The 27,349-nt window shown below is 46.8% G+C and overlaps 1 gene segment (V, D, J or C); it reads left to right on the top strand.

Moving 5' to 3' along the window:
- The window catches only part of LOC130030713 (immunoglobulin heavy variable 4-59-like), a gene marked incomplete at its 5' end in the record, with an annotated part of 44,942 nt that extends 35,144 nt beyond the window's left edge, over positions 1-9,798 (top strand). Inside the window, 3 exon segments of the V gene segment in view lie at positions 7,241-7,408; positions 7,855-7,884; positions 9,698-9,798. Coding sequence covers positions 7,241-7,408; positions 7,855-7,884; positions 9,698-9,798 — 299 coding nt within the window.
- Positions 9,799-27,349: the final 17,551 nt, after the last annotated feature.

Here is a 27,349-nt window from a genome sequence, read left to right as displayed (position 1 = left end):
CGGGTGCCAGTAACGTCTCCCTTAGTTCCTCTCGCATGCTACTGTAGCCCAATGGCGTCTGTTCATTCTAGGAAGACGAAGAGCCTCAAACCGATCGTTCAGAGTCTTGACGAAGAAGTCTGACCATCTCGTAGGTGGGGGGCCACGTGGCCTTTTGATATCCCGTGGAATCCAGTTGGTAACTGCTCTAGTCCAGCAGTCGTCTCCAAATCTCATGACGTGTCCAGACCATCTGATTTTCGATGCCTTGACAAACGAGATACGTCCCTGATTCTTGACCATTGACAAAGGTCAGAACTCCAGATTCTTTCTCTCATTTGAGTGAAATGTGATACTCCAAGCACAGCTCTTTCGATTCCTTAGCGTTCTCATTCTGTTTTCATAGGGCCCAGGTTTCTGAGGCGTATGTTAGTGCAGGAAGAAAAGTGGAATCGAAGAGATGTGCCCAGAGCCAGAGGTTCTAGGTCCTCTTAGCTATTTCTTTGACGTTCTTGAAGGTGTTCCAAGCCGCTATCTTCCTCCTGCGCAAGTCAGGTGCCAGGTCCTTCTTCATGTTGAATTCTCGACCTAGGTACACGTAACTGTTGCATTCGGAGATGGGCGTTCCATTGAGATCGAATGCAAAGTCAGGAATGAGACTGTTTCTCATAAACTTGTCTTTGTGAGATTCAGCTGGAGTCCGACCTTTCCAAATTCATGGTCGAAGTCGGGCAGCATTTGTGCCACTTGGCTAATGTTTGGTGATATTAGAATAATGTCATCAGCAAAGAGAAGGTGGTGTAGTTGCCAACCGTAAATCTTCACTCCCATTCCTTCCATTCAAGTTGTCGCATGACTTTTTCAAGGGTGGCACAGAAGAGTTTCAGTGAAATGGTATCACCCTGCCAAACCCTTTCTTGACATCGATGATCACTTCTTTGTAGAATGGTGAGACCCTGGTATTGAATCCATAGTACAGCTCACGGAGGATCCAGATGTATTGAGTTTGAATGCCTTGGTTGTCTAGGGCTTCAATGACTGCTCCTGTCTCAACAGAATCAAAGGCCTTTTTTAAATCAATGAACATTAGACAGAGCAGCATCTTGAACTCCCGAGAAACTTCACTGAGCTTGTTTATTGTGTGCATATGGCCAATTGTGCTGAATCCTTTTCGGAAACCGGCTTGCTCTCATGGTTGTCCTTCATCTATTGTTCTGCCAATTCTATTCAGGATGACTCGAGTGAACAGCTTGTAGATGACAGACAACAGGCAGATCGGGCCATAGTTTCCAATGTCGTGGATGTCTCCCTTCTTGTACAGTAGTACAGTCCTGCTGGTTTTCCATTGGGACGGAAACTGGCATTCATTCAGGTAGTATGTGAAGAGCCGAGCCAGTGACTTGATGGGTACTGACAGCAGGTTCTGCAGTAGTTCAGGTCTGACCTTGTCTGGGCCAGGTGCTGTTCCTTTCTTTACTAACAAAATGGCATGTCGGATTTCAGAAGGGAGAACGTTGGGGATGACATATTTATCCTGCAGAATTTGGTATGTGGGCAGGTGAACGTGGCAGAAGAACCACCCACTGGTACCAGATAAATACCTCACTGGCAGACCTCCACGACCTCCATTACCTCCACTACCCAGCCGCTGCCACACTTCAGGGCGCTTTTTGGATGCTCGGGTCGAGACTCACACATGAGTGAAGCCCCGCAGAACAAGATAAGCGGAACTCTGAGACCTTGGACTCCAGGCCCAATGGACCTGGGGTCAGAGATCCTCTGCCTGTCCCACCTACCACAGGTGACGAAGAAATTAAAATCAGGATCCCCACCCTAGCCTTCCCTGTTTGCTTCCACCAACTGCTGGTGACCCAAGGATTGAATTACGCATAGAAGACCCACTCTACTGGTACCAGATAAATACTTCACCAGCAGACCTTCACTACCTCCACTACCTAGCCATCGCCACGCTCCAGGGAGCTTTCCAGACCACACGGTAGCAAAGCGTAACACAAGACACTTAATACCCATCTTCCAGGATTGCCTTACCATATTTCATAGGGTTCAAATATGGTTTGAACCATGGGAACACCTATAAGGGTGATTAGAGGCCGCCCCAAAAGCCTTTATCTCTCTCTGAGAGCCTCGCAAGCTACCTAGAGTATTCCTCCTACACGGCAGAGCCTGGCAAGCTCTCCATGGCATATTCGACATGCCAAAACCAGTAAATACAATGGATTTTATTCTCCTCACCCTGAAAGAGCCACCAATACAGCAGCGTTGAGAAGGATGTGGAAAGAGGGGCTGATAAAATCTCAAGACTGGACTAGGCTGCTAAAACGAAGAAAGACAAAAATGACTGTCTGTACTTTAGATGCACGTATGCTGACATCAGATGCATCCATTGAGGACCTGATGGTACAAGCGCAAAAGATCAAGTACGACATCATTGGTCTGACCAAGACGAGAAGGCATCAATCACATCACGCCATTTTCGACACTGGAGAAGAACTATTTCTCAGAACATGTGAAAAAAGAGACGTCGGTGGTGTCGGTGCCCTTGTCAATAAGAACTTGGCCATGAATATTGATTCATTTGAATGCCTAAAAACCTGAATCGGATGATTACACTTGAGTAGATGTGGCTCAGTGCTGGCAGTTTCTATCTTCGTTGTCTACGCACCAACATCCAATTATGTTTAAGGAGAAATTGAGAAGTTCTACATGGAGTTGGAGAAGTTCTATAAACTTCTACAATATTATTGTCGGTGATTTTAACATATATATATATATATATATATAACTACTTTGTTTTCCAATAATTTCCTAGGATGTACCTACCTGAGTGATTCCTGAATACAGAGCTAGGAATAAGCCTTCAGAATTGCTGGGTGTGGCTCAAAACCAAATCAAAACGCCCTAAAACAATATGACTTCCCACCAGCACGTCAATCTGTACCTGTGAGCTGAGTGCATCAGCAGCCTGTTGGCCTCTTTAGACTTATAGATACCCCAAAATTGCTGCTCTGCCTTTGGCCAGACCCCAACAACTTGGGGCCAAGTTTGCCAAGAAATTAAATGGCCAAAAGTTAGGTATGTGGGAGACACACCCACAAACCACCTGATCAATCTGCTTAACGGCCATGATGCCGGAGACCCAGACACAAATCTCAGAATCCAGCGGCTTTTGGCAGAAATGTGTCTGGTCCCCGCAGTAGGTTACTGGACCCAGGCAACCCCAGGGGGGAAAGAATGCTGTTCCCTCTGCCTACTCCCTCCTGGTGGCTCGGTGGCTGGCATCCTCCAGAGGCCATTGAACAGTCAGGTTTGGGCTCCCAGTGACGAGACACATGGGCCCTCATGGGATGTGAGTGGAACTAGCCCTTTCCTCCTAGCCCCAATGAGACCCCGTGTTGCCGCCCATGAATGGCCTCTCTCACTCCTAATCAAGCTGCTTAATTGCCATGATCCAAGAGACTCAGAAACAAATCTTGGCACCCAGCAGCTTTTGGCAGAAATGTGTCCGGACCCAGCAGCAGGTTACTGGCGCTGGACCACTCCAGGTGGGAATAGGTTTTGTGCCTTGGCCTGTTTCCCTGGGTGGCTTGGAGGCTGCCATTCTCCAGAGGCTATTGGACAGCCAGGTTTGGGCCCGCAGTGATGAGACACGCGGGGCCTCACAGGATATGAGTAGAGAGCCAGCCCTTTCCTCCATGTCCCAAATAGACACCGGGTAACTGCCCACAAATGGCCTCCCTGGCTCCTGATCAAGCTGCTTAACGGTCATGATAGCAGAGACTCAGGAACAAATCTCAGAACCAAGCAGGCTTTGACAGAAATCCCTCGAGATCTAATTGTAAACATTTCGGAATCCCAAAATCACACAGCTTCTATTGTGGCCATGCAACATCATATGTTATCCATATAACCAGCAATAGAAAACAAATTGTCTACAGTTGACTTTTCGGCAGATCTGAGTGTTGGGGTAAAATCCCAAATAATAATGGTCGGTCTGGTGTTGAAATATTGAATGTAATCAAAATAGAGAGAGAAACTTTATTCTCTGAATGAAATCCTTTTCTCTGAGATGAATTTCTTGTGTTGATCATACCCCCTTCTGGAGATTCTGTGCAGCTCTGCCCCTTTATAATCTTCATATCTCTATATTTCTGATCTGGAATCCTGCCATGGAGAAGGGACAGTGGAGGAGTTGACCCTATATGAAAGGGACCATACTGCATCACTTGATCTCCTAATAACAATCCCTATGGTCAAAACAGGACCACTTAATAAAGCAAATTTTCTTTGGACAGTGGGATCAGGGATGCTTCAGAAATACAGGCAAGAAGGACATAATCCTTCCTCCATGAGACAACCTTCCCATGACAACAGTTCTATAGGGGAAAGTCACATGCTGATTATCACCCAAGGGGAAACTATGACATTTTCCCTGTGCTTGGGTTTTTGTGTTTATTAACTTGTAAATAATGGGTTATGGTGATGGAAGCAGGAGGAAAGCGACTAAATAAACAGGTACAAAAATGTCAAAAAAAAAAAAAGAAGAAATTCAGATTCCGAAGCACAGGAAAATTACTTAATCTCACTAATCATCATGGAGATGCAAATCAAGACAACCATGAGGTATCATCTCACACCACAGAGACTGGCACAGGTCCCAAAGGAAGAACCATTGCTAGCATGGATGCTGGAGAAAGGGAATTTTCTTCATTTTTTGTGGAAATGCCGACTGGTCAGCCTTTTGGGAAACAATGTGGAAATTTCTCTAAAGATTAGGAAATTTCTCTAAAGATTAGAACTCCCAATTGACCCAGAATTACCACTTCTGGGAGTATACTCTGGGAGCCCAACAACACACAGTAGAATTACCCTCTACACTCCTATATTCACTGCAGCACTATTCACAATGACCTAATTTGAAACAACCTGCGTTCTTGAGAACACACAACTCTATAAAGAAAACATGGTATATCTACACAAAGGAATACTTTGCAACTGTTAGGAAAATGAAGTCATAAAATTTGCTTGTAAATGGATGCCATGAAGAATATCATACTGAAAGAAATGTGTCAGATGTGTCAGCTATGGTGGGGCAGACATAGAATGACTGCATTCCTTTGTGGGAGGGGCCAGAAGGATTAATCAATGGTTGGAAAATAGGCAAAGTTGTGTAGGGGCAAAGGGAAGATAGGGTAGAGAAGGATCCAGTATGAAAATAATAGTTAGAAATGATAATTCTGGCAAATCTGAGTGTTGAAAGTTGGTAAAGGTATATACATAATAACGTTTCAGTACCTGTATTGGAACCCAGAGGGAAAGAGAGAGAGGGATATATATATATATATATATATATATATAGAGAGAGAGAGAGAGAGAGAGAGAGAGAGAGAGCCTGTCATAGAATCAGGCAGGGAGTGGAGGTAGGAGGGAAACTGGGGACTTGGTGGTGGAAAATGTACACTGGTGAAGGTACGGTTGTTGGATTATATGACTAAAATTCAATCATGAACAATGTTAAAACTGTATTTCTCACTTGGAATGAATTAAAAGAAAGGAAGTCATGTATAATGCCATATCAGTTTCAGTATTTAACAAAAATACCTAGAAAAGTGGGCTGGAATGATAGCACAGTGGAAAGGCGTTTGCCTTGCATGCAGCCAACATGGCCGACTCGAGTTCGATTCCTCCGCCCCTCTTGGAGAGCCCGGCAAGCTACCGACAGTATCTTGCCTGCATGGCAGTGCCTGTCAAGCTACCCCTGAAGTACTCGATATGCCAAACACAGTAACAACAAATCTCATGATGGAGACGTTACTGGGCCTGCTCGAGCAAATCGATGAACAACGGGAGGACTGTGACCGTGACCTAGAAAAGAAAATAATCTCCTGAAATAGAGGAGGGGTTCAGGGTGTCTGAAGACAATGTCTGAAGACATTGGTGGAAGTGGACACTATTTAAGATATTGTTCTTGGAATATATATGCAAGAAATTTAATCATAATCAGTGTTGCAACTCACAGTAATCTAATTAAAAAAACTAAAAATAAGTCCCCAAACATCAAATTTTAGAGTGACGTTCTGGTACCCAATAATTATCTCAACTTTCTGGTGTTCCATGGAATTAGGGGTACTCTTATTGGACCCTGTCTGTTCCGAGATTTTATTCATTTGTTAGGATGGGTAGGGTGTCACCCCTGCTCTTCTCAAGACACGTGCAATGTTGTCAAGTGTGTGAGTCTGAGAACCGGAAACAGATTCCTGCTCCAAAGTTTTTCTGTGCTGAGAACCCGTCACACCATGAGTTTCTCAAAGCATTTGACAGGGTTAAGATTCCCCAGTGATGAGCCCCCAAAACATGGTCCTGACATTCATGGTGACCTTCTGAATGCAGAGTTACATGTAGGTCAGCAGAATTAGGTGCTCCTGAACAGGCCAAGCACACAAGGAAGGTCACCTTGGAGAAAGCTCTACCTTGGTCGAACACAAATCCATCACCAGTGAGAATGAACAAATCCACCCCAATGTTTCCTGTGTATTTCAGAGTGAAGCAGCTATAGGCGAAAGAATTTTCATCCAAGCTGAGTGTACAAATAAACTACTGTGAAACTTTATTGACTATGGATTGGACCTAGCTGTCTGAATTTCCTGACCATATCACAATGACACTTTGCCCGATGTTGTGAGCATACAGAGGGAAAAAAGAAGAGAACACGCAGGTACACGGAGGGTCAGGGGCCTATCTACAGGGTAAAGGCCCGAGAGAGCTCGTTTGGTCATCAGGGACCTGAGACACGGGGACTCTCCTCACCACCTGTCATTTCCCCCTCAGCAATTCATGTTTCCTGAAAGCTCTTCAGCATGTTTCCTGTGCTAGAGGAAGAGGCCCGGGTCTGACAGGGCCCCAGGGACAGACCAGAGTGCTCTGAGCCACAGTCAGTGCCTCCTCCCAGGGAGACCACACACCAGAATCCCACCGGGTTCCCTCCTTTCTCTACAGAGGCTCCCCCATGCAAATCTGCACTCAGGACCCAGGGTTAAAACCACATTCACACTCAACCCAACTTGGCCTCCCTCTCCCCGACACAGTGTCTGAGATCATAGACCTCCTGGGCAGGAACGTGCATGAGCACTGGTTCCTCCTCTATCTCGTGGCAGTTCCCATATGTGAGTATCCCCTGGACAGAGGCTCCAAGGTGAGCATGGGGCCTCTGAGCCCGTAACTCACTCTGAATCTCTGTCCTCAGGTGTCCTTTCTCAAGTACAGCTACAGGAGTCAGGACCAAGCCTGTTGACACCCTCGCAGACACTGTTCCTCACCAACTCGGTCTCTGGATTCTCTATAACCAGCTATAATGTACACTGGGTCTGCCAGGCCCTTGGAAAGGGGCTGGACTGGATTGGTGCTATATGGGGTAATGGGGGCACAGACAAGAATTCAAGTTTTCAGTCCAGAGTCAGTATCACCAGGGACACCTCCAAGAACAATGTTTACCTAAAATTGAGCAACTCGGTAATGGAGGACACAGTCATGTATTATTGTGCAAGAGGGCAAGACTCTGTGAACCCAGACACAAACCTGCTGAGGGAGACAGGGGAGCTGCAGGGGTGCATGTGACCACCAGAGGTCGCTCTCCTCCAGGGATCCCAGGGCTGTGCCCAGGGTCAGGGAGAGAGGTCTATAAGAGGTCACATTCTTTTCTTTCTTTTTCATTTGTTTTTACATATTTTTTCACTTTTGTGGGGATCATTTTCTTCTTTATTATAATATTTAAACCAAATTTAGTAAACCAAGTATATACATTTTAGTTATTCCTTTCTCTTCTAGTACAAATTCGTGTTTTTTTTCTTCCTCTCTCAGAGTCCACTAGAGACCGTTACGACCTGCTAGGTGAGGAGAGGTCGATTTTTCTACAATAAAGATCATTCCTTTTTGCATAAAGGAGAGATTTCCCTGTTACCTTTTTTATTGTCACTGAGGGAACACAATGACAACAGTCTGAGTGTTGATGCTGGTAGGTGACAAATTCCCCGCACTCCTCCGAGCACCAAATACCCACAGGCCCCCACACTCTGCTGGGGCCCCAGAAGAATGAAGAGATGTGCTCGATTTCTTCTTCCCAGTGATCTGGGCTCCCTCCTGATTCCTCTTGGCAACCACAGAGTGTGGTTAGGATGCAGGGGCTGTTAACGTTGGATCCTGTCCATCCTGAAACTTTGTTTTCTATGTATCACAGGTGAATGAGATTATCCGCATTACCCTTATCCCTAGACTTCATTAATTGAATCTAATATTTTTCAGTTTCATCCATGTTTCAGAAAACTAATAATTTTTCACCTTTTCTTACAGCAGCGTAGTGTCCCATTGTGTGTTTTCAACACAACATTTTGTCCATAAAATTGTTATTAAAAATTAGGATAGTTTCCATGTCCTTGCCACTACATAAACACTACAAAAAGGATATGTTCACGTATATCTTCTCAAATTAATTTTTTCCCATTTGGCTGTAGTTATCTGAGTGAAATTATTTGGTCATATAGGAACTATTTTTGATAGTTTTATTAAAATAGTTTTATAAAACCTTTTATTTAAACATCATTAATCACAAAATTACAAATCTATTCATGATTGTTGAAATATTTCCACTTCTTTTGAGAAATCTCCTTAGTATTTTTTATAGAAATAGAACCAAGCATTGACATTCAAAACCTACTTTGAAACCGCGTTCCTCTTTGAGAACATCCCAGCCACACTGGTTGTTTCCAGTCTTGATATCGGCCATTCTCACTGGGCTGAGAGGATCCACCACTGTCCTTCTTATTGACATTTCCCTGACAGTCAGTGCTGAAAAACACTTTCTATACCTACAGCCCACAGGGATGTCACCTCCAGGGAAGTCTCTGTGCATGTCCCCACACCATTTAAGATGGGTGATTTACAGTCAGGGATTTCCTGGTGTGAGCTTTGTAAGCACTATCAGTATCTTTGATAGTAGGGCCACAATTATGATGAGTGTGGGTAAACATTTCCTCCTTTTTCAAATGTTATCTTTTTATCTTAATGTAGTTTTCCTTGCCCTGTAAAATCTTTTTAACTGATTGTATTTTGGTTTGTTTCTTTGATTTTACTTTTCATGTAAAAGTACATTTTCAATGTGATTTTCAATCAGAGTCAAATTATTGATTATACCTCTAAGAACAGTATTGAGAGCTCTGCATACATTTTCCTCAAAATAAAAAAGAAAAACTTCACTTCAATATAAAGGCACTTAAGAATGGGGAATGGAAGAAGAAAAAATTGGATCGAGGGCTGGAGTTCGAGCACTGTGTGTGCATCTTGTTGCTCTGCCTCGTGCTGTAGTGAGCACAACTACGCAGACATCTCTCAGATTAGTGCTTTTCTTACAAGTACCCAAGGCTCACGTGAGTGTGGAAGGTACGTCTGAAGATCTCAGACCACGTGAATTACCTGAGAAATTAGTGGGGGTTATGAGTCCAGTGTCAGTTCTGGTTTGCTTTTGTGCTGTGGAAGTTGGAATCGCACCCCCGCCTATGTTGTTTGCACATGGAGACTGAGGGAAGAGCAACATGCACTGTGAAGACACGGAAGGCGAGTGTCCCAACTACAAACAAACCATGATTCGCGTTCTTCACAATTCCATATCTGAGAGTTCACTGACAATCTGGAATGTGTTTGCACCCAGCATGGAAGGTGACTGGTTTTGTGCGTGTGGTCAGCATGGGACAAGCATTGTGGATTTCCAACAACACGCATTCCAAGTACAGCAAGCACCTGATTCTCTGATCTCTCTCTCCCCAGGCCTCCATGCTCATCCTCCTGACACGAGTTTCCTACACGTAGACAGAAGCTTCGGCTCTGTAGGGAAAGTGCTACTACTACTTACCTGCTTTCCCCTTGAGGGCGCCCGTCGATACCATTTCTCCTTGAAGAACATCACCACTGATCTCTGACTACCCTCCCTCCCAATTCTCCAGACCCTCTCAGAACAGAGATGGCTCCTCTTGGGGTTCTGAAGGGCTGGTGCCAACACTACTCCCTGAAACTTGCTCCTGAGCTCAGGCTCTGCAGTTCTGGGGTCAGAGTGGAGCGGAACAAGGTCAGTGTCACCCTGGGGGTCTTCTCTGACTTCCATCCACCTTACCGCAGGCGGGGCAGTGCCAGCCTCTCCGGGGACAAGAAGAGCAGCTCTCCCCCCGTGGCCGCCACCAGGAGCCAGTTCAGCCTGAGGTGCAGACAGGTCCTGTGGACCAAGAGCAGTCCGGTGCTGAAGAAGACCCCGCACCGGGGCCTGGCGACACTCAGCAGGCAGCGATTGAGCGAGCCTCAGGCCCGGGCAGCGCTCTCCAGCAGGCAAGTGTCCAGTGCCCACACTCTGCGGACCCCTCCCAGTAGCAAGGTGATCAAGACCCGCTACCGCATCGTGAAGAAGAATTCCGCGTCACCCTCCTCTGTGCCCCTCGTGGCTCAGTCTGGGCCCTCCTGGCACTCACGGCGCCTTGCCCTGTCCAGGTCCCTGGTGCTCAACCATCTGCGCCCGGCCACGGGGACTGGGAAGGCTCAGCCCAGCTCCCCGGCGTGGTGAAACCCAGGCTACCGCTGCATCGGAGGAACCCTCTACCGGGTGTCTGCCAACAAGCTCTCCAAGACTGCTAGTCGCCAGGGCGATGCCGGGAGCAGGACACCCCTGCGTGTGGGCCGACTGGACTCTGCCGGCAGCTGTGGTCGCTCCCTGGCTAGCCGGGCCGTGCAGCGTAGTCTGGCCATCGTGCGGCAGGCAGGGCAGAGGCGGCGGTAAAAGGAGGAGTACTGCACATACTACAACCGCTTCGGCCGCTGCAGCCGCGGGGAGCACTGCCCCTACATCCACGATCCTGAGAAGGTGGCTGTGTGCACCAGGTTCGTTCGGGGCACTTGCAAGAAGACCGATGGGACCTGTCCCTTTTCGCACCAGGTGTCCAAGGAGAAGATGCCCGTGTGCTCCTACTTCCACCTTACAATACCCCAGGGATATCACGCCAACTCTGGGGACCACTGGGGATGGGGGAACAGGAGGAGGGTCAGCCCTGTCAAGCACATGCCACAAGCCAGTTTTCCCTTCCCAACACCAGAGTCTCACACCCTCTTCTGCTTGAGGTGACAGTTTTGGAGAGACATTGGCACGTGACGTATCCTAGGAAGGCCCACTGCCCGCGGGCCAAGATCTCTTGACCCTGGGTGGGTTGGAATCAGACTGAGTCCCTGCTCTGCCCAAGGCCCAGCGCTCAACACACGCACTTCTGGCTCTCTCCACAGCCATTGAATGGCTCGTCTACAGGATTGATCTCAGAGAGGTCAGAGAATCACCTGTACTTGAGCGTCCCATCTCAAAGCCTGAAGCCTGATGCCACCTCTGCAACTGTGCAACGGGGCTGCCAGCCAGAAGAAATACAGAAATTAGATGGGAACATTGATTGGAAACCCACTGGGCTCACGAGTGAAACACTACCACAGAAGGCCCAAGTGCACGTAACAGTTCAGGAAATCTTCAGGCCGGGACTTTAGCAGCACCATTAGGAGACAGATGCTGTAACAAACAGCGTAAAGTCAATTAATTAATAACTACTCAGGGAGCCTGCTTGGAGGGTGGGGAACTGGGGACATTGGTGGAGGGAAGATCACATTGATGGTGGGACTAGTTTTGGCATGCTGAATACCTGAAACAACTGTATTGTGAAGAACTGTCTACATCAAAGTGTTTAAAGTAAGAAAGGAGACAGACAGACAAAGAGGACAGTGTTTCCATAAATGACTGAGTATGAACAGTCAGGTCAGACTGAGCTCATGCCAGGTCGGCAGTGATAAGGGAATTTGGGGCAAGGGTCTGTCAGACGCCCTTCAGTCATCTCCAGAAATCTACTCTTTCCGGTACACTTGTTCTCCTTAAGTGTCATTGAGTGTTACCCACTGGCGGAGGCAAAAGAACCGACTTTGGCCCTGGTGGAGGGTGAAAAGGGTGGGACAGCAGGACCCCTGAGCAGGGACACCCAAGCTCTGATAGAGATGAAAGATGCGCAGATATGAACAGAAGCAGAGTGACCTCAGTGGAAACATTGAGATGGGGCAGTTGTGGATGAATTTTTGAAAGTTTTTTTCTAACCTCCTACGGAGTCCATGAAAAATTTAAAAGAAGCACATGGAATAGTCTAAATGTAGCCTATAACAAATGTCTGCCCCGTGAGAATGCACAGTAGACCCCAAACTCCAAAATGCAAAAATCAGAGAGCCAGAATGATAGTACAATTCAATTTTTTCTTTTCTTGCCCTTGCCAATGGGAGATATCCCCAGTATCCCATATGATCCTCCCGAGCACTAGCAGGAGTAATTCGTTTTTAAAATTTTAATTTTATAAAATTGTTCACATTATTTGATTACATTTAATATTTGAACACCAATCCCGCCACCATTACACCTTCCCACTAGCATATATCCATCCCGAATTCCAAACCCTGCCCTCAAAGTTGAACCAAAATAATTTATTTTGTATTGCTTGCATCCTCCACCCAGAGCCTCCAAATTCCAGTAGGCAGGGGTCACACCCACCAACTGGCCCCCTGGCTCCATGTAATCCCATCAATGGCCAAGACCCGGAGACTATAAAACCGAGATCCCAGAAGCACGCGGCTGAATTCGCGGCCACGCAACACCTTATTATCTCATTCTTACTTTGAACAAAATGGCAGGCTACCGAATGTAACCTGCCCACATGGTAGAGTCTGGCAAACTCCCCATGGTGTACCCAATATGCCAAATACTATTAACAATGATGGGTCTCATTCTCCTAAACCTGGAAGAGCTTTTAATCTGGCACTTTTTTAAAAAATCTCAGGGCTAGGATGAAGGAGACGTTACTGGGGCCTGCTCGAGGCAATCAACGAACAACAGGATGGTCGTGATTCGTGATTCGTGATTGCTTGTTCTTAATAATCTACTAAAAATGAGAAAAAAATATTCCTTAGAAGAAAGTGTGTGAAGAGTGCTGTATTTCGCCAAGGAGTCATTAAGACCTTTTATAAGAGATTTGTAACATGTTGTTAAAGTTTGAGCTTTGTCTGCATATATGTGTGTGTGTGTATAAATATATTTAGCACTAATATCCGTTGCCTTCTACTTTAAACACATTAAATGATGTGTGCTATTCTTGGTAAATTGGTGGGGTAACATGTGACATGTCCAGGGATAGATTGGCTCTTGAGTGATGCCTGTCCAAGCATATGGAGAGTCCCCTTGAGCATGGAGGTAGTTGAGTTCTGGAGGTTTTCGGATGCGGGGGCTGCCTCAGTTGGGGCTGAAGGGGCCTCACCCGGCCCCCCTCCGGGTTGCCCAGAATGAAACAGCCATTGCCAGGAGTAATTCTTGAGTGCAAATCTAGGGGTTACCACCAAGCATCACTGAGTGTGACCCCCCTCTAAAAAAAAAACTCAAACAGAAATTTTCGATAAACTATGTACTTTGTAAACAGTTATCACATACAACTGTGTCATAATTTCTTTATGGAAAGAAATGAATACTGGGAAGGGCAGTTTTTGTTTGGATATTATTTTAGAGAGAGATGGATGTGAAACTAATTTAAGTATGATTATAATTATGATAATCTAAATGGTGAATATCTTAAAATGATTTTTAAACATAAACAATACAAATTATTTTCATTAGCAACTTGAAATTTATTATGATAATTTTAACTTGACTAAGATTTTTAAAACAAGTGAGGAGCCTTCTATGACCTGTTTTAATGTACTTCATTGGCAAGTGCTCAATTCACCAGACAGGGTGTGTGAGTTCAGAGCCCTAATGGGACAAGGAGCTCCGAGGTCTGAAAGTTGCCCCTTATAACAGACTGGGTCACCTCATGCAAATCCCTCTCAGGCTCCAGGGTCAAATGCCCTCTGGACTGTGGAGCTCACAGCTGTCACCTCATTCAGGGCTGAGTTTCTGGGAAAGGAAGAGCTGTGGTCGAGAAGAAGATGACTCTGTGGGGTGTTATCCTATGGCTGGGGACAGGCCCCTGGGTGAGTGTCCCAGATGTGACAGGGTCTAGGGGAGGGAGTGACTGCAGGGACTGACAGTGACTGATTCCCCTTGTCCCCAGGTGCTGTGTCTGCTCTGACCCTGCAGGAGTCGGGCCCAGGCCTGGTGGCCCCCTCCCAGACACTCTCCCTCACCTGCTCTGTCTCCGGATTCTCCATCACAACCAGTGGTTACTGCTGGGACTGGATCCGTCAGTCCCCAGGGAAGGGCCTGCTGTGGTTGGGGAGTATATGTTGGGACGGAACAACCCACTACAGCCCGTCCCTCAAGAGCCGCATCTCCATCACCAAAGACGCGAACAAGAACCAGTTCTCCCTGCAGTTGAGCTCAGCGACCCCCGAGGACACAGCTGTGTATTACTGTGCAAGAGACAGTGAGGGGAAGTCAGGGGGAGCCCAGACACAACCCTGCTGAGGCCAGCGGGGTTTCAGGGCTCTCCAGGGCCACCAGAGGGCCCGCAGGACTGAAAAGGGCACAAGTACCGGGAGGGGGTCAGGCTCACAAAGGGAATCCTAACAGCACAATAACAAACACACACTGTTATCAGAGTGACCGCGGAGTCACACAGGGGTCCCTGTACTGCCATCACTCACTCTCAGGACTGGTCTATTCTCAAATCTCCCGCAGCGATCTCTGTACCGACTTGCTCCAGGATCTCACACTTCCTTCACCCCCCCCCACCATATGGGGGTGAAGGTCTCTATCCTCCCCATAGTGACCCCACACACTCCCCTCCTGTGTGATTCCAGGAGAGTCTCACTTCCCTGGGATCAGCTCAGGAACGCCCAGAGATGGGCTCAGCCGAGTCTCTTGTCAGGGGTGCTCGGTCACCTAAAGAACCACCTGTGACCCCTGTGCCTCCTCGTCTTCCTCATTCTGTTGTGTCTCTCTGTGCAGAACTGAAGGAGGGGCTGCAGAAGGACTCGGGGGGGGGAGCTCCAGCCCACACCCCTCAGCTCACTCCTGGGCACTCGCCTGCAGGGCCTTCAGGAAGGGTCCCTGTCACTCACTAGTGTCTAAGGTCAAGAAGATGCTGTGGGCTTCACAACTGAACTGGATCAAATTAAAACACTGATCCCGTAGCTAGAATGCTCATTGATTGCTAACAAAAATATCATCTGAAAAATATGCATCAATGATGATTAATGATTCTCGTGCTGTGCCCTGCTCGTGCCGGTAACCAGGAAATCAGATGATCAATTCCTTCTCATTCTGCAACCTGAGACCCAGGGCCCCCATGGCGTGTCCCCCAGACAGGGGACAGATGAGTTGAGGTGTACAGAAGGAGGCAGGAAGAACGGTTCATTCCTCCTGCTTCTGATTTTAGTCCATTTGGAACCTGATTGGCCTGGATATGACACACTTTAAAGAAAAAAATCTATTTCCTTGAGAAAAAAGTGTTCAGATAAATATTCAAAGTCACTGACTTCAAAGACACTGCAAGAAGCTGTATTTCTGTTCACATATATTTATCATTCAAATTTTCACAAGACGTCAAATACCTATATTCAAGGATAGTGATCCTTAGTCGGACTTAGAAATTCTACTGGCCTATGAATCAAACACCCATAGTAATCTACTGACAGTGATATTGATTTTCACACGTTAATCTTTTCTTTCTTAATATTTCTATCTGTACTGTGACCCTTAGCTCTCCCTTTGCAGGACTTCCCCTCTCTTGCCCTTTCTCAGTAATTCAGACTTACTCTAAGGCCTCTGTGAGCTGTGATGTGGTCAGGCATGAGTGACCCCCACGTGGGGGCGGGAAAGATTCCGTTCTCCATGGCTGTGTCTGAATACACCTCCCTGTGGAAACCCATGTGAATCAGGCTGGGCTCATTTCCCAGTGCCGGCTTGGGGGGTGGGGGGGAACTGGGGACATACCTGAAGGGAAGAGCACATGGGTGGTGGAACTGGTGTTGGCACGTTGAATACCTGAAACAACTGTATTGTGAAGAACTTTCTAAATCACAGTGATTAAAGTAAAAAAGGAGAGAGAGAGAGACAGAGGGAGAGAGACTGAGAGAGACAGAGAGACAGGGAGAGAGAAGACAGTTTTCATAAGTGACCGAGTATGAACAGGTCAGTTCAGACTGAGCTCGTGCCGGGGTCTGCAGTGACAAGGGGATTTGGGGAAAGAGTCTGTCAGACGCCCTTCAGTCAGCTCCAGAAATCCACTCCTCCCGGGACACTCGTTCCCCTTACGTGTCAATGAATGTTACCCACTGGTGGAAGCACCTGATGGAGCAACAGAACCATCTGTGGCTCTGCTGGAGGGTGACAGGGTGGGACAAGCAGGATCCCTGAGCAGGGACACCCAAGCTCTGATAGAGATGAAAGATGGGAAGATATGGACAGAAGCAGAGTGACTTCAGTGGAGAAGACCCCAGAGTTGGCGTGATATCCCCTTGGCATTGTGGGTGAGATGGAAGGCAGAGAAGCCCCCAGTGTCACACTGACCTGTTCCTCTCCACTTTGAGACAGGACAGTTGTGAAAAAATTTTTGAAAGTTAGAAAAACTACATATTCCATGAAATATTTAAAAGAAGCATTTGGAATAGTTTTAATGTAGCCTATAAATGTCTGCCCCATGAGAATGCATTATATATATATATATATATATATATATATATATATATATATCCAAAATTCAAAATTAGAGAGCCAGAGTGATATTACAATTCGTAATTTTCTTTTCTTCCTCTCCCCAATGGGGGTCATTCCGAGCATCCCATAATGCCCACCTGAGCACTTCCGAAAGAAATTCTTTTTAAAAAATTTGATTTTATTTTTATGAAGTTGTTCACAATATTTGATTACGTTTAATATTCTAACACCAATCCCACCACGATTACATCTTCCCACTACCATATTTTCATCCGGAATCCCAAACCCTGCCCTCAAAATGGAACAAAAATAATTTATTTTGTATTGCTTGTTTTGAATAATCCAACGAAAAATGAGACCAAAAAATGTTTCATAGAAGAAAGTGTGTGAAGATTTCTGTATTTTATCCAGGAGCCATTAAGCCCTTGTATAAGAGATTAGTAACATGTTGTTAAAGGTTAAGTCTTGTCTGTATATGTACATATAAATGAATATATATGTATCACGATCACGATCATCCTGTTGTTCGTCGATTGCCTCGAGTAGGCCCCAGTAACGTTTCCTTCATCCTAGCCCTAAAATTTTTAAAAAGTGCCATATTCAAGGCTCTTTCAGGGTTAGGAGAATGAGAGCCATCATTGTTACTGGTATTTGTCATATTGGTTACGCCACGGGGAGTTTGCCAGACTCTGCCATGTGGGCAGGCTACATTCAGTAGCCTGCCAGTTTGTTGTAAGTAAGAATGAGATAATAAGATGTCGGGAGCTGGGTTTTATAGTCTCTGGGTCTTGGCCATTGATGGGATTACATGGCGCCAGGGGACCAGTTGGTGGGTGTGACTCCTGCCTACTGGAAGATGGAGGATCAAGACAGAGGATGTTCAGCCCTGATCCGAGCAGGCTTGAAGATCTCAGCCCCAGGACCTGCAAGCCTTTGTTCCTCTGCCGGTACATTCATGCATGTGGAGAGTGGTCTCAGTATGGTGGTGGCTGGTTCTGGAGGTCTTGAGTTGCCGGAGCTCTGGTCAGGGCGGGGAGGGAAACTCAACCCGCCCCCCTCCAAGAGTCCCCTGTGAGGACAGTCAGGGGCGGGGGCAGGAGACTACATATACATATACATATATATATAACATATATATATATATGTATGTAAAAATATATATAACACCAAGATCGGTTGCCTTCTACTTTAAACCCCATAAAATGAGGTGTGCTACTCTTGGTATATTGGTGGGATAAAGTGTGACATGGCCAAGGATAGATTGGCTCTTGAGTGAGGCCCTTCCAAGCATGTGGAGGGCTGCCTTGAGCATGGCGGCAGTTGAGATCTGGAGGTTTTCGGCTGCTTGGGTTTTCTCAGTCGGGGCTGAAAGGGCCTCACACAGTCTCCCACAAGGTTGCCCAGAATGAAACAGCCATTGCCCAGAGTAATTCTTGAGTGCAAAGCACACCAAAATTCACCGAGTGAGCCACCCCCATAAAAAATAAAATAAAAATAAAGCAGAAATTTTCTATTAACTATGTACTTTGTATTTTGTACTTTTCTGGATCTATCACATCCTCCAGAACGGCAATGGAGAAGATTATCCATGACTTCTACTCAAATCTCTTTGATAGCCATGCCACTTGCTGACATACCAAATTCCACAGGATGGATATGTCGTTCCCAACGTTCTCCCTTCAGAAATCCAACACGCCATTTCCTCGGTAAAGAAACAAACAGCACCCGGCCCAGATAAGGTCAGACCTGAACACCTGAAGAACCTGCCCTCAGTACTCATCAATACACTGGCTCGTCTCTTCACATGCTACCTGTCTGAATGCAAGGTTCCGTCCCAATGGAAAACCAGCAGGACTGTACTACTGTTCAAGAAGGGAGACATCCATGACATTGGCAACTATCGCCTGATCTGCCTATTGTCTGTCATCTACAAGTTGTTCACTCGAGTCATCCTAAATAGGATTGGCAGAACACTTAGATGAAGGACAACCATGCGAGCAAGCCGGGTTCCGCAAAGGATTCAGCACCATCAACCATATCCACATGATAACCAAGTTCATTCAGGTTTCTCAGGAGTTCAAGATGCCGCTCTGTCTAACATTCATTAATTTAAAGAAGGCCTTTGATTCTGTTGAGATGGAAGCTGTCATTGAAGCCTTAGCCAATCAGGGCATTCAAGCCCAATACATCAGGATCCTCCATGAGCTGTATTGCAGATTCACTACCAGGATCTCACCATTCTACAAGGAGGTGATCATTGATGTCAAGAGAGGGGTTCGGCAGGTGATACCATTTCACCGATACTCTTCAGTGCCACCCTCGAGAACATCATGCGACGACTGGAATGGGAAGGAATGGGAGTGAAGATAGATGGTCGGCAACTACACCACCTCCGCTTTGCTGATGACATTGTTTTAATAACACCAAACATCAGCCAAGCGGCACAAATGCTGGCCGACTTTGACCGTGAGTGTGGAAAGATAGGACTACAGCTGAATCTTACAAAGACAATGTTTATGAGAAACAACCTCATTCCTGATACCCCATTCGCTCTCAACGGAACGACCATCTCCAAATGCAATAGCTATGTGTACCTAGGTCGAGAAGTCAACATATCAAATGACCTGGCACCCGAGCTGCACAGGAGGAAGAGAGCAGCTTGGAACGCCTTCAAGAGCATCGAAGAAATAGCTAAGAGGACGAAGAACCTCCGGCTCCGGGCACATCTCTTTGATTCCACTGTTCTTCCTGTAACAGGATGAGAACGCTATTCGGGTCTCCCAAAGAGGAATTGAAAGAGCTATGCTTGGAATATCACGTTTCACTCAAATGAGAGAAAGAATCCGGAGTTCCGACATCCATAGTCGATCAAGAATCAGGGACGCTGTCTCGTTTGCCAAGGTGTCAAAAATCAGATGGGTCACGTAATGAGATTTAAAGACGAACGCTTAGACTGCGTGTCCGCCCACCTACCAGATGGTCAGACTTCTTCATCAAGATCATGAATGATCGGTTTTAAGCTCTTCATTTTCCTAGAGCGAACAGACGCCATTGGGCTACACTAGCACGCGACAGGGACAAATGGAGACGTTACTGGTGCCCGCTTGAGCAAATCGACGATTAATGGGAAGTTAAGTGATTAAGTGATGTACTTTGTAAACAGTTATCAGATACAACTATACCATAATTTCTTTATGGAAAAAAAGAGAACTGGGAAGTGCAGTTTTTTTGGATATTATTTTAGAGAGAGACATATATGAAACAAATTTAAGGATGATTATAGTTATGAGCATTCTAAATGGTGCCTATATTAAAAAGTTTTTTTAATAAACAATGCAAACGATTTTATTAGCAACTTGAAATTGAAATGATTGTGATTATTTTAAGTTGACTAAGACAGATTATTAAATTAAGTGGGGAGCCTCCTATCACCTGTTTCAATGTGCTTCATTGGCAAGTGCTCAATCCACCAGACAGGGTGTGTGAGTTCAGCGCTCCAATGGGACAAGGAGGTCCAAGGTCTGAAAGTTGCCCCTTATAACAGACTGTGTCTCCTCATGCAAATCCCTCTCAAGCTCCGGGGTCAAAAGCTCTCTGGGCTGTGGAGCTCACAGCTGTCACCTCACTCAGGGCTGAGTCTCTGGGGAAGGCAGAGCTGTGGTCGAGAAAAAGATGATTCTGCGGGGTCTTCTCTTCTGCCTGGTGATAGGCCCCTTGGGTGAGTGTCGCAGATGTGACAGGGTCTAGTGGAGGGAGTGACTGCATGGACAGATACTGACTGATACCCCTTGTCCCCAGGTGCTGTGTCTGCTCTGACCCTGCAGGAGTCTGGCCCAGGCCTGGTGGCCCCCTCCCAGACACTCTCCATCACCTGCTCTGTCTCTGGTTACTCCATCTCCTCTGGTTACTGCTGGGCATGGATCCGTCAGCCCCCAGGGAAGGGCCTGCTCTGGTTGGGGCATATATGTTGGAATGGAAACACCTACTACAGCCCGTCCCTCAAGAGCCGCGTCTCCATCACCAGAGACACGAACAAGAACCAGTTCTCCCTGCAGCTGAACTCAGCGACCCCTGAGGACACAGCCATGTATTATTGTGCAAGAGACACAGTGAGGAGAAGTCAGGGGGAGCCCAGACACAAACCTGCTGAGACCGGCTGGGCTACAGGGCTCTCCAGGGCCACCAGAGGGCGCTCAGGACTGAGAGTGGCACAGGGACCAGGAGGGGTGTCAGGCCCACAAAGGGAATCCTAACAGCACATAACTAACCCACACTGGACTCAGAGTGACCATGGGGTCACACAGGGATGCATGCCTTTCCATCACTCACTCTCAGGACAGGCCCAATCTCAAATCTCCTGCAAGGATCTCTGTACCAACTTCCTCCAGGATCTCACACTTATTGCACTCCTGTTTCTGCCCATCCATAGGAGGTTGGGGGGAGGGTGAGTTCTCTGACCCTCCCCGCAGTGACCCCGCACACTCCCCTCCTGTCTGCTTCCAGGAGAGTCTCACTCCCATGCTCAGGGATGCCCAGAGATGGACTCAGCCCAGTCTCCTGTCAGGGTTCCTGGTCACCTGAAGAACCACCTGTGACCCCTGAGTCTCCTCTTCTTCCTCCTCTGCTGTGTCCCTCTGTGCAGGGCTAAGGGAGGGGCTGCAGGAGAACTAGGGGGGGGAGCTCCAGCCCACACCCCTCAGCTCACTCCTGGGCACTCGCCTGCAGGGCCTTCAGGAAGGGGCCCTGTCACTCATTAGTGTCTAAGGTCAGGAAGATGCTGCGGGTGCCACAACTGGATCAAATTAAAACACTGATCCTGTAGCTAGAATACTCAATGATTTCCAACAAAAATATCATCTGAAAACCATGCATCAGTGATGATTAATGATTCTTATGCTGTACCCTGTGCTTGCTGGGAACCAGGAAATCAGGTGATCAATTCCTTCTCATTCTGCACCATGAAACCCAGGTCCCCCAGGGTGTGTCCCCAAACAGGAGGGAGATGAGCTGAGGTGCCCAGACGGAGGCAGGAATAAAAGTTCATTCCTCCTGCATCTGATTTTAGTACATTTGGAAACTTATTGGCATGCATATGATACATTTAAAGAAAAAAATCTATTTCCTTGAGAAAAAATGTTTAGATAATATTCAATGTCACTGAATTCAAAGATACTGCAAGAGGCTGTATTTCTGTTCACAGACATTTATCATTCACATTTTCACAAGATGTCAAATACTCAGCCTATATTCAAGGATAATGATTCTTAGTGGAACTTGGAAATTCAACACCCATAGTAATCTACTGACAGTGGCATTGATTTTCACAAGTTATTTTATTCTTTCTCAGCATTTCTGTGTTTGTACTGTGACCCTTTAATCTCCTTTTGCAGAACTTCCCCTCTCCAGCCCTTTCTCTGCAACCCAGACTTACTCTAATGTCTCTTTGAGCTGTGATGTGACTCAGGCATGAGTGACCCCCACGTGGGGGCAGGAAGGATTCCCTTCTCCATGAGCTGTCTCTGAACACAACTCCCTGGGAAAACTGGTGTGAATCAGACTGGACTAATTTCCCAGTGCTCAGATTTCCTGTCCCCCTGGATGCTCAGGACGGACTTCTATTCACACTGGGAATTGGGGGACTTAGACCACAGAAGGAGTTGCAGGGGCATGGTGGACAGCCAGAGGGCACTCGGGAGCCACCTCGGAAAAGGCCTTGGCCCACCAGGGAACAAAGAGGATCACCATGTGCTAGAAGCCCACACGGGCCAATATTATGTCACAATGCAGAGACACTTAGCGCCCATCATCCCCACTCACTCCCATCCATACCCAGTTCCAGCGTCTTTCCTAGGACCCTTCCCCGTTGCTCCCAGAGCAGCTCCACTCTCAGTGACACCCTCACACTCCCAACCCCCTCCCTGTTATCTGCCCTCCCTGTCCCCCACACTCACCCCACCAGGCCCCCACGACTCCAACGCCTGGAAGGGTGAGTATTAATCGGTACTTTCCTGGCTTGTTATTACGTTTATAGGGTTCTCTTTGATACTCACGTAATATGTAGAACAGCTTTTCCTCATTTTTCTCCCTCCTTCTAGAAAGCTCCTGTGACCTATTTTAAAGGTCCCGGACTGAGAATAATCCGAGACCCCTTTAGTCATGAATGAAAACCCATAATATATCCCTAGAGTGGAATGTTATTGAGAGTGAATCTCCATCATCACAACCTACATACACTTACACAAAGAGGAAGCACTGCAGAGAGCATGAGGGAGGGGTGAGGCGTGTGGGGAGGAATACCATGGGTCAAGGGGAAACACTGGGGTGAGGGGTTCATCCGCTGTTTGGGGTGTCATGATCACTGCACAGGTGTCCATATATGCCATCACTCATGAAACATCAATGATCTACAAGTCAGTATTCTGTGTAGGGCATGGCCTCCTGTGGTTTTTACTGCTAATCAAATATTGAAATGGTAAGAAGGAAACGTGGGGTTGGGCTGATGTGAAAAGTCACACCCCATGTTCCTCCATGCACACTAGTCTCCAACATCCTCCGGGTAAAGGCCAATTCAGAATAAATACAATTTCTTCTCATTACAGGGAAGAAGTTCGTGACAGCTTCTAGCCCATATTTTGTTTGGTGCTATTTGTGAGTTTTTGTCTGGGTTGAGGGCTATACCTGGCATTTCTCAGGGATTACTCCTGACTCTGCTCTCATCAATTACACTTGAAATTGCTGGGAGAAGCATATGGGATACTAGAGTTCAATCCTGGGTCAGCCATGTGCAAGGCAAGCTCCCCACTACTGTGCTATACTTCAGTCTCTGTTGGTTTGGATTTGTTGTTGTTCCACTCTGGGTATACTGCAGACTTTGTACTCAGGTGGGGGCATGGGAAACTCTACGAAGTGCAAGGAATGAACCTTGATCACCCAATGAAAGGGAATAGGCTTATACCTCTGCTGCATCTAATCTGTTGCTACTGGGGACCAATCCTGGTGAACAAGGACAAACCATGGGATTCTGTGAGTATTTTAAAGACGGACTTAAGAGACACGGAGTAGAAGGTCAGGGGACTAACATGCTCATAGATCGAGAGCTCCTAATGCCCAACACAGTGAGATTTTTCACTCAGAACAAGGAATCATCAGAAGAACGACATCTTAGGCCAGTTGCCTGTCTTAGTCTATAAAAGAGCCTTACACATCCGAGAGCCTTCTATATCAGGACAAATATCTTTAACCTCAGAGATGTTTCCTCTGGGACAAACAGCAGAGATAGAGCAGACACTGGATCCTGACGCAGGTTTCCCATATATCAGGGCTAGGCTATCTGGCCATTCTGCTTTACTCCTGATTCTGTTTTAATTCTGGGTTCCCAACTCATTCATAACTCTGTGTGATTGAGTGGATTACTTTTGTCTCAATAGTCGGACCAACTCGGGGTTATGGTGCTGCCAGTAGGTCAATCTGTACATGTGAGGCGAGTGCAGCAGCAACCTGATGGTGCCTTCAGACTTCTAGATACCCCAAAATTGCTGCTGTGTCTTTGGCCAGACCCCAACAACGTAGGGCCAAGTTTACCAAGAAAGTAAACGGCCAAATGTTAGGTATGTGGGAGACGCACCCAAAAACCACCTCCGGCTCAGCTATATATAATTGGAGACAAGGCCTCTCTGGTTCCTGATTGAGTTGCTTAACGGCCATGATCCCAGAGACTCAGAGGCAGGTCTCGGAATCCAGCAGCTTTTGGCAGAAATGCGTCTAGTCCCCAGAGTAGTTTACCGGCACCTGGTCACCCCGGGTGGACAAGGTGCAGTCCCTCCACCTGTTCCCTCTTGGCGGCTCGGTGGGTGCCAAACATCCAGAGGCCATTGGACAGTCAGGTTTTGGCCCGCAGTGAGGAGACACATGGGGCCTCAGGGAATGGGGGTGGAAACAGCCCTTTCCTCCCTGTCACAACGAGACCCTGGGTCGCTACCCATGAAAGGCCTCTCTGGCTCCTGATCAAGCTGGTTAACAACCATAATCCCAGAGACCCAGGAACAAATCTCAGAACCAAGCAGGTTTTAGCAGAAATCCTTCAGATTTAATTGTTAAAATTTCAGAATTCCGAAATCACGTGGCAATTACTGTGGCCAGGCAACATCATAGTTATTCATAACCAGCAATAGAAATCAAATTTTCTTTGGCTGCCTTTTTGGCAGATATGAGTGTTGGGGTAAAATCCCAAATAATAATGGTGGGCTTGGTGTAAAAATATTTAATGTAATCAAGGTATCACAAATGTGGAAATAATCTTTTACCCCTCAAGGTGGGGGAGGGCGTGGGAAGGGGTGTATTCTGGGGTTTTTGGTGGTGGAAAATGGGCACTCGTGAAGGGACAGGTGTTTCATTATTGTATGACGGAGACTTAGACCTGAAAGCTTTGTAACTGCTCTCATGGTGATTCAATAAATAAATTTATAAAAAGGAAAAAAAAAGTAAGGCGGGGTTTATGCCCAATTCAATCATCCTAATCAATGACTGAATAAATAGCAATACTCCATTTCAAAAATAATAATAATGGGATCAACTCTTACAATGTGTTACAAATATTGTATAAAGTATTTAAGCTCTTATGTGAAAAATGATGCATGAAACAGAAGTATGACTGTAGATATTGCATGATAGTCATCCAAAAAAAGGAAAAACTATCACAAATTAAATTTGTTCTCATATAACAATTGCATGACAGAATCTTTTCCGGGTCACAAGTCACCCCCAGAACCTGACATTTGCTCCGGAGTCCTTCACTTACTCTTTACATTGAAGCAGAACTTTTTATGTAGGAGGAAGATATGCAAATTAGCCTCTTCCTGCTATGATGAAAACAGCCCAGCCCAGCCTCAGCTCCAGGAGAGGAGTCAGTTCAGGGGTATCCAGGGGTCCCATCCTGATTCACACAGAACCAACATGGCGTGTGGACTGAGCTGGCTTCTCCTGGTGGCTGTGTTAGGAGGTAACTCAAGGGCGACAGAGACACGGAGCATGAGAGAGATGGGATAGCAGATCGTCTCTGTGAGGAGAGTTTCCTAACCAGGATGTCTTTGTGTTTGCAGGGGTCCAGTGTGAGGTGCAGCTGGTGGAGTCTGGGGGAGACTTGGTGCAGCCTGGGGGGTCCCTGAAACTCTCGTGTGCAGCCTCTGGATTCAACTTTAGCAAATATGCGATGCATTGGGTTCGACAGGCTCCAGGGAAGGGCCTAGAGTGGGTTGCAATCATTTATTCTGATGGTACTAAATACTATGCTGACTCTGTGAAGGGCCGATTCACCATCTCCAGAGACAACAGCAAGAACACGCTCTCTCTGCAAATAAGCCGCCTGAGGGAGGAGGACATGGCCCTGTACTACTGTGCAAAGAACACAGTGAGGGGAAGCACATGTCGACCCAGACAAAAACCACCTGCAGTAGGAAGCAGTGTAAACTTCAAGGGAGCAGGCCCCCAGGAGGATCTGAGGACTCTCCCCTGAGGAAACGTTGCTCATGAGCAGATGAATCATGTTTCTGTGGAGATCAGGCCTGACCTGCCCCTCAGCTCTCAGATGACACCAATAGCACCCTGTCATGTGGGTTGTTGCTCTGATGCCTCCATCCGCACTGTGGGCAGGAAGGAGTTTGTCTCACCATCTGCCTCATGATGGTAGTTTTTACTAATGGGACCATAACTTCCCTGGATCCTAAGGGGCACATTATTCTCTGGTAGAAATTAAAAGTTCTCTGTAGAGAGTCTCGTGGTCTCCTAGTAGGAGTCACTTCATTTGTAGCAATGTAGCACTGTCCTCCTGTTTTGTCATTGATTTGTTCGAGCATGCACCAGTAACGTCTCCATTGTGAGACTTGTTTTTACTGTTTTGGAATACTGAATATGTCACAAGGAGCTTGGCAGGCTTTGCCGTGTGGGCAAGGTACTTTTGGTAGCTTGCCGGGCTCTCCAAGAGGAGCAGGGGAATTGAGTAGTAGTAGTAACAATAATAATAATAATAATAATAATAATAATAATAATAATAATAAAAAAACTGGTCCTGGAGGTCTTCGGCTGCCGAAGACCTCCAGGACCAGCCACCACCATGCTGAGACCACTCTCCGCACACATGAAGGTACTGGCAGAGGGACAAAGCCACGCGGGTTCCGGGGCCGAGATCTCCGAGCCTACTCGAATTGGAGTCGAGCATCCTCCACCCAGATCCTCCAAATTCCAGTAGGCGGGGGTCACACCCACCACCTGGCCCCCTGGCGCTGTGTAATCCCATCAGCGGCCAAGACTCAGAGACTATAAAATCCAGATCCCGGAACATCTTAACAGAACTTTTTTTTAATGACATCTTATTGTCTTATTCCTACTTTGGACAAACTTGCAGGCTATCGAATGTAGCCTGCCCACAGGGCAGAGTCTGGCAAACTCCCCATGGCGTACCAAATATGCCAAATACCAGTAACAATGATGGGTCTCATTCTCCTAAATAGCCTTGAATATAATCTCAGGGCTAGGATGAAAGAGACGTTACTGGGTCCTGCTCGAGGCAATCGACGAATAACAGGATGATGAAATAATAAAACTGGGTCTAGGACCAGGAAGAGAGTACGGTGGGGAAGGCACTTGTCTTGCATGCAGCTGACT

The sequence above is a fragment of the Sorex fumeus genome, unplaced genomic scaffold, assembly GCF_029834395.1.
Source record: "Sorex fumeus unplaced genomic scaffold, SorFum_2.1 ptg000044l, whole genome shotgun sequence".
Taxonomy (NCBI): domain Eukaryota; kingdom Metazoa; phylum Chordata; class Mammalia; order Eulipotyphla; family Soricidae; genus Sorex; species Sorex fumeus.
Note: the sequence above shows the minus strand (reverse complement) of the source record. Positions and strands in the feature narration are given on the sequence as shown.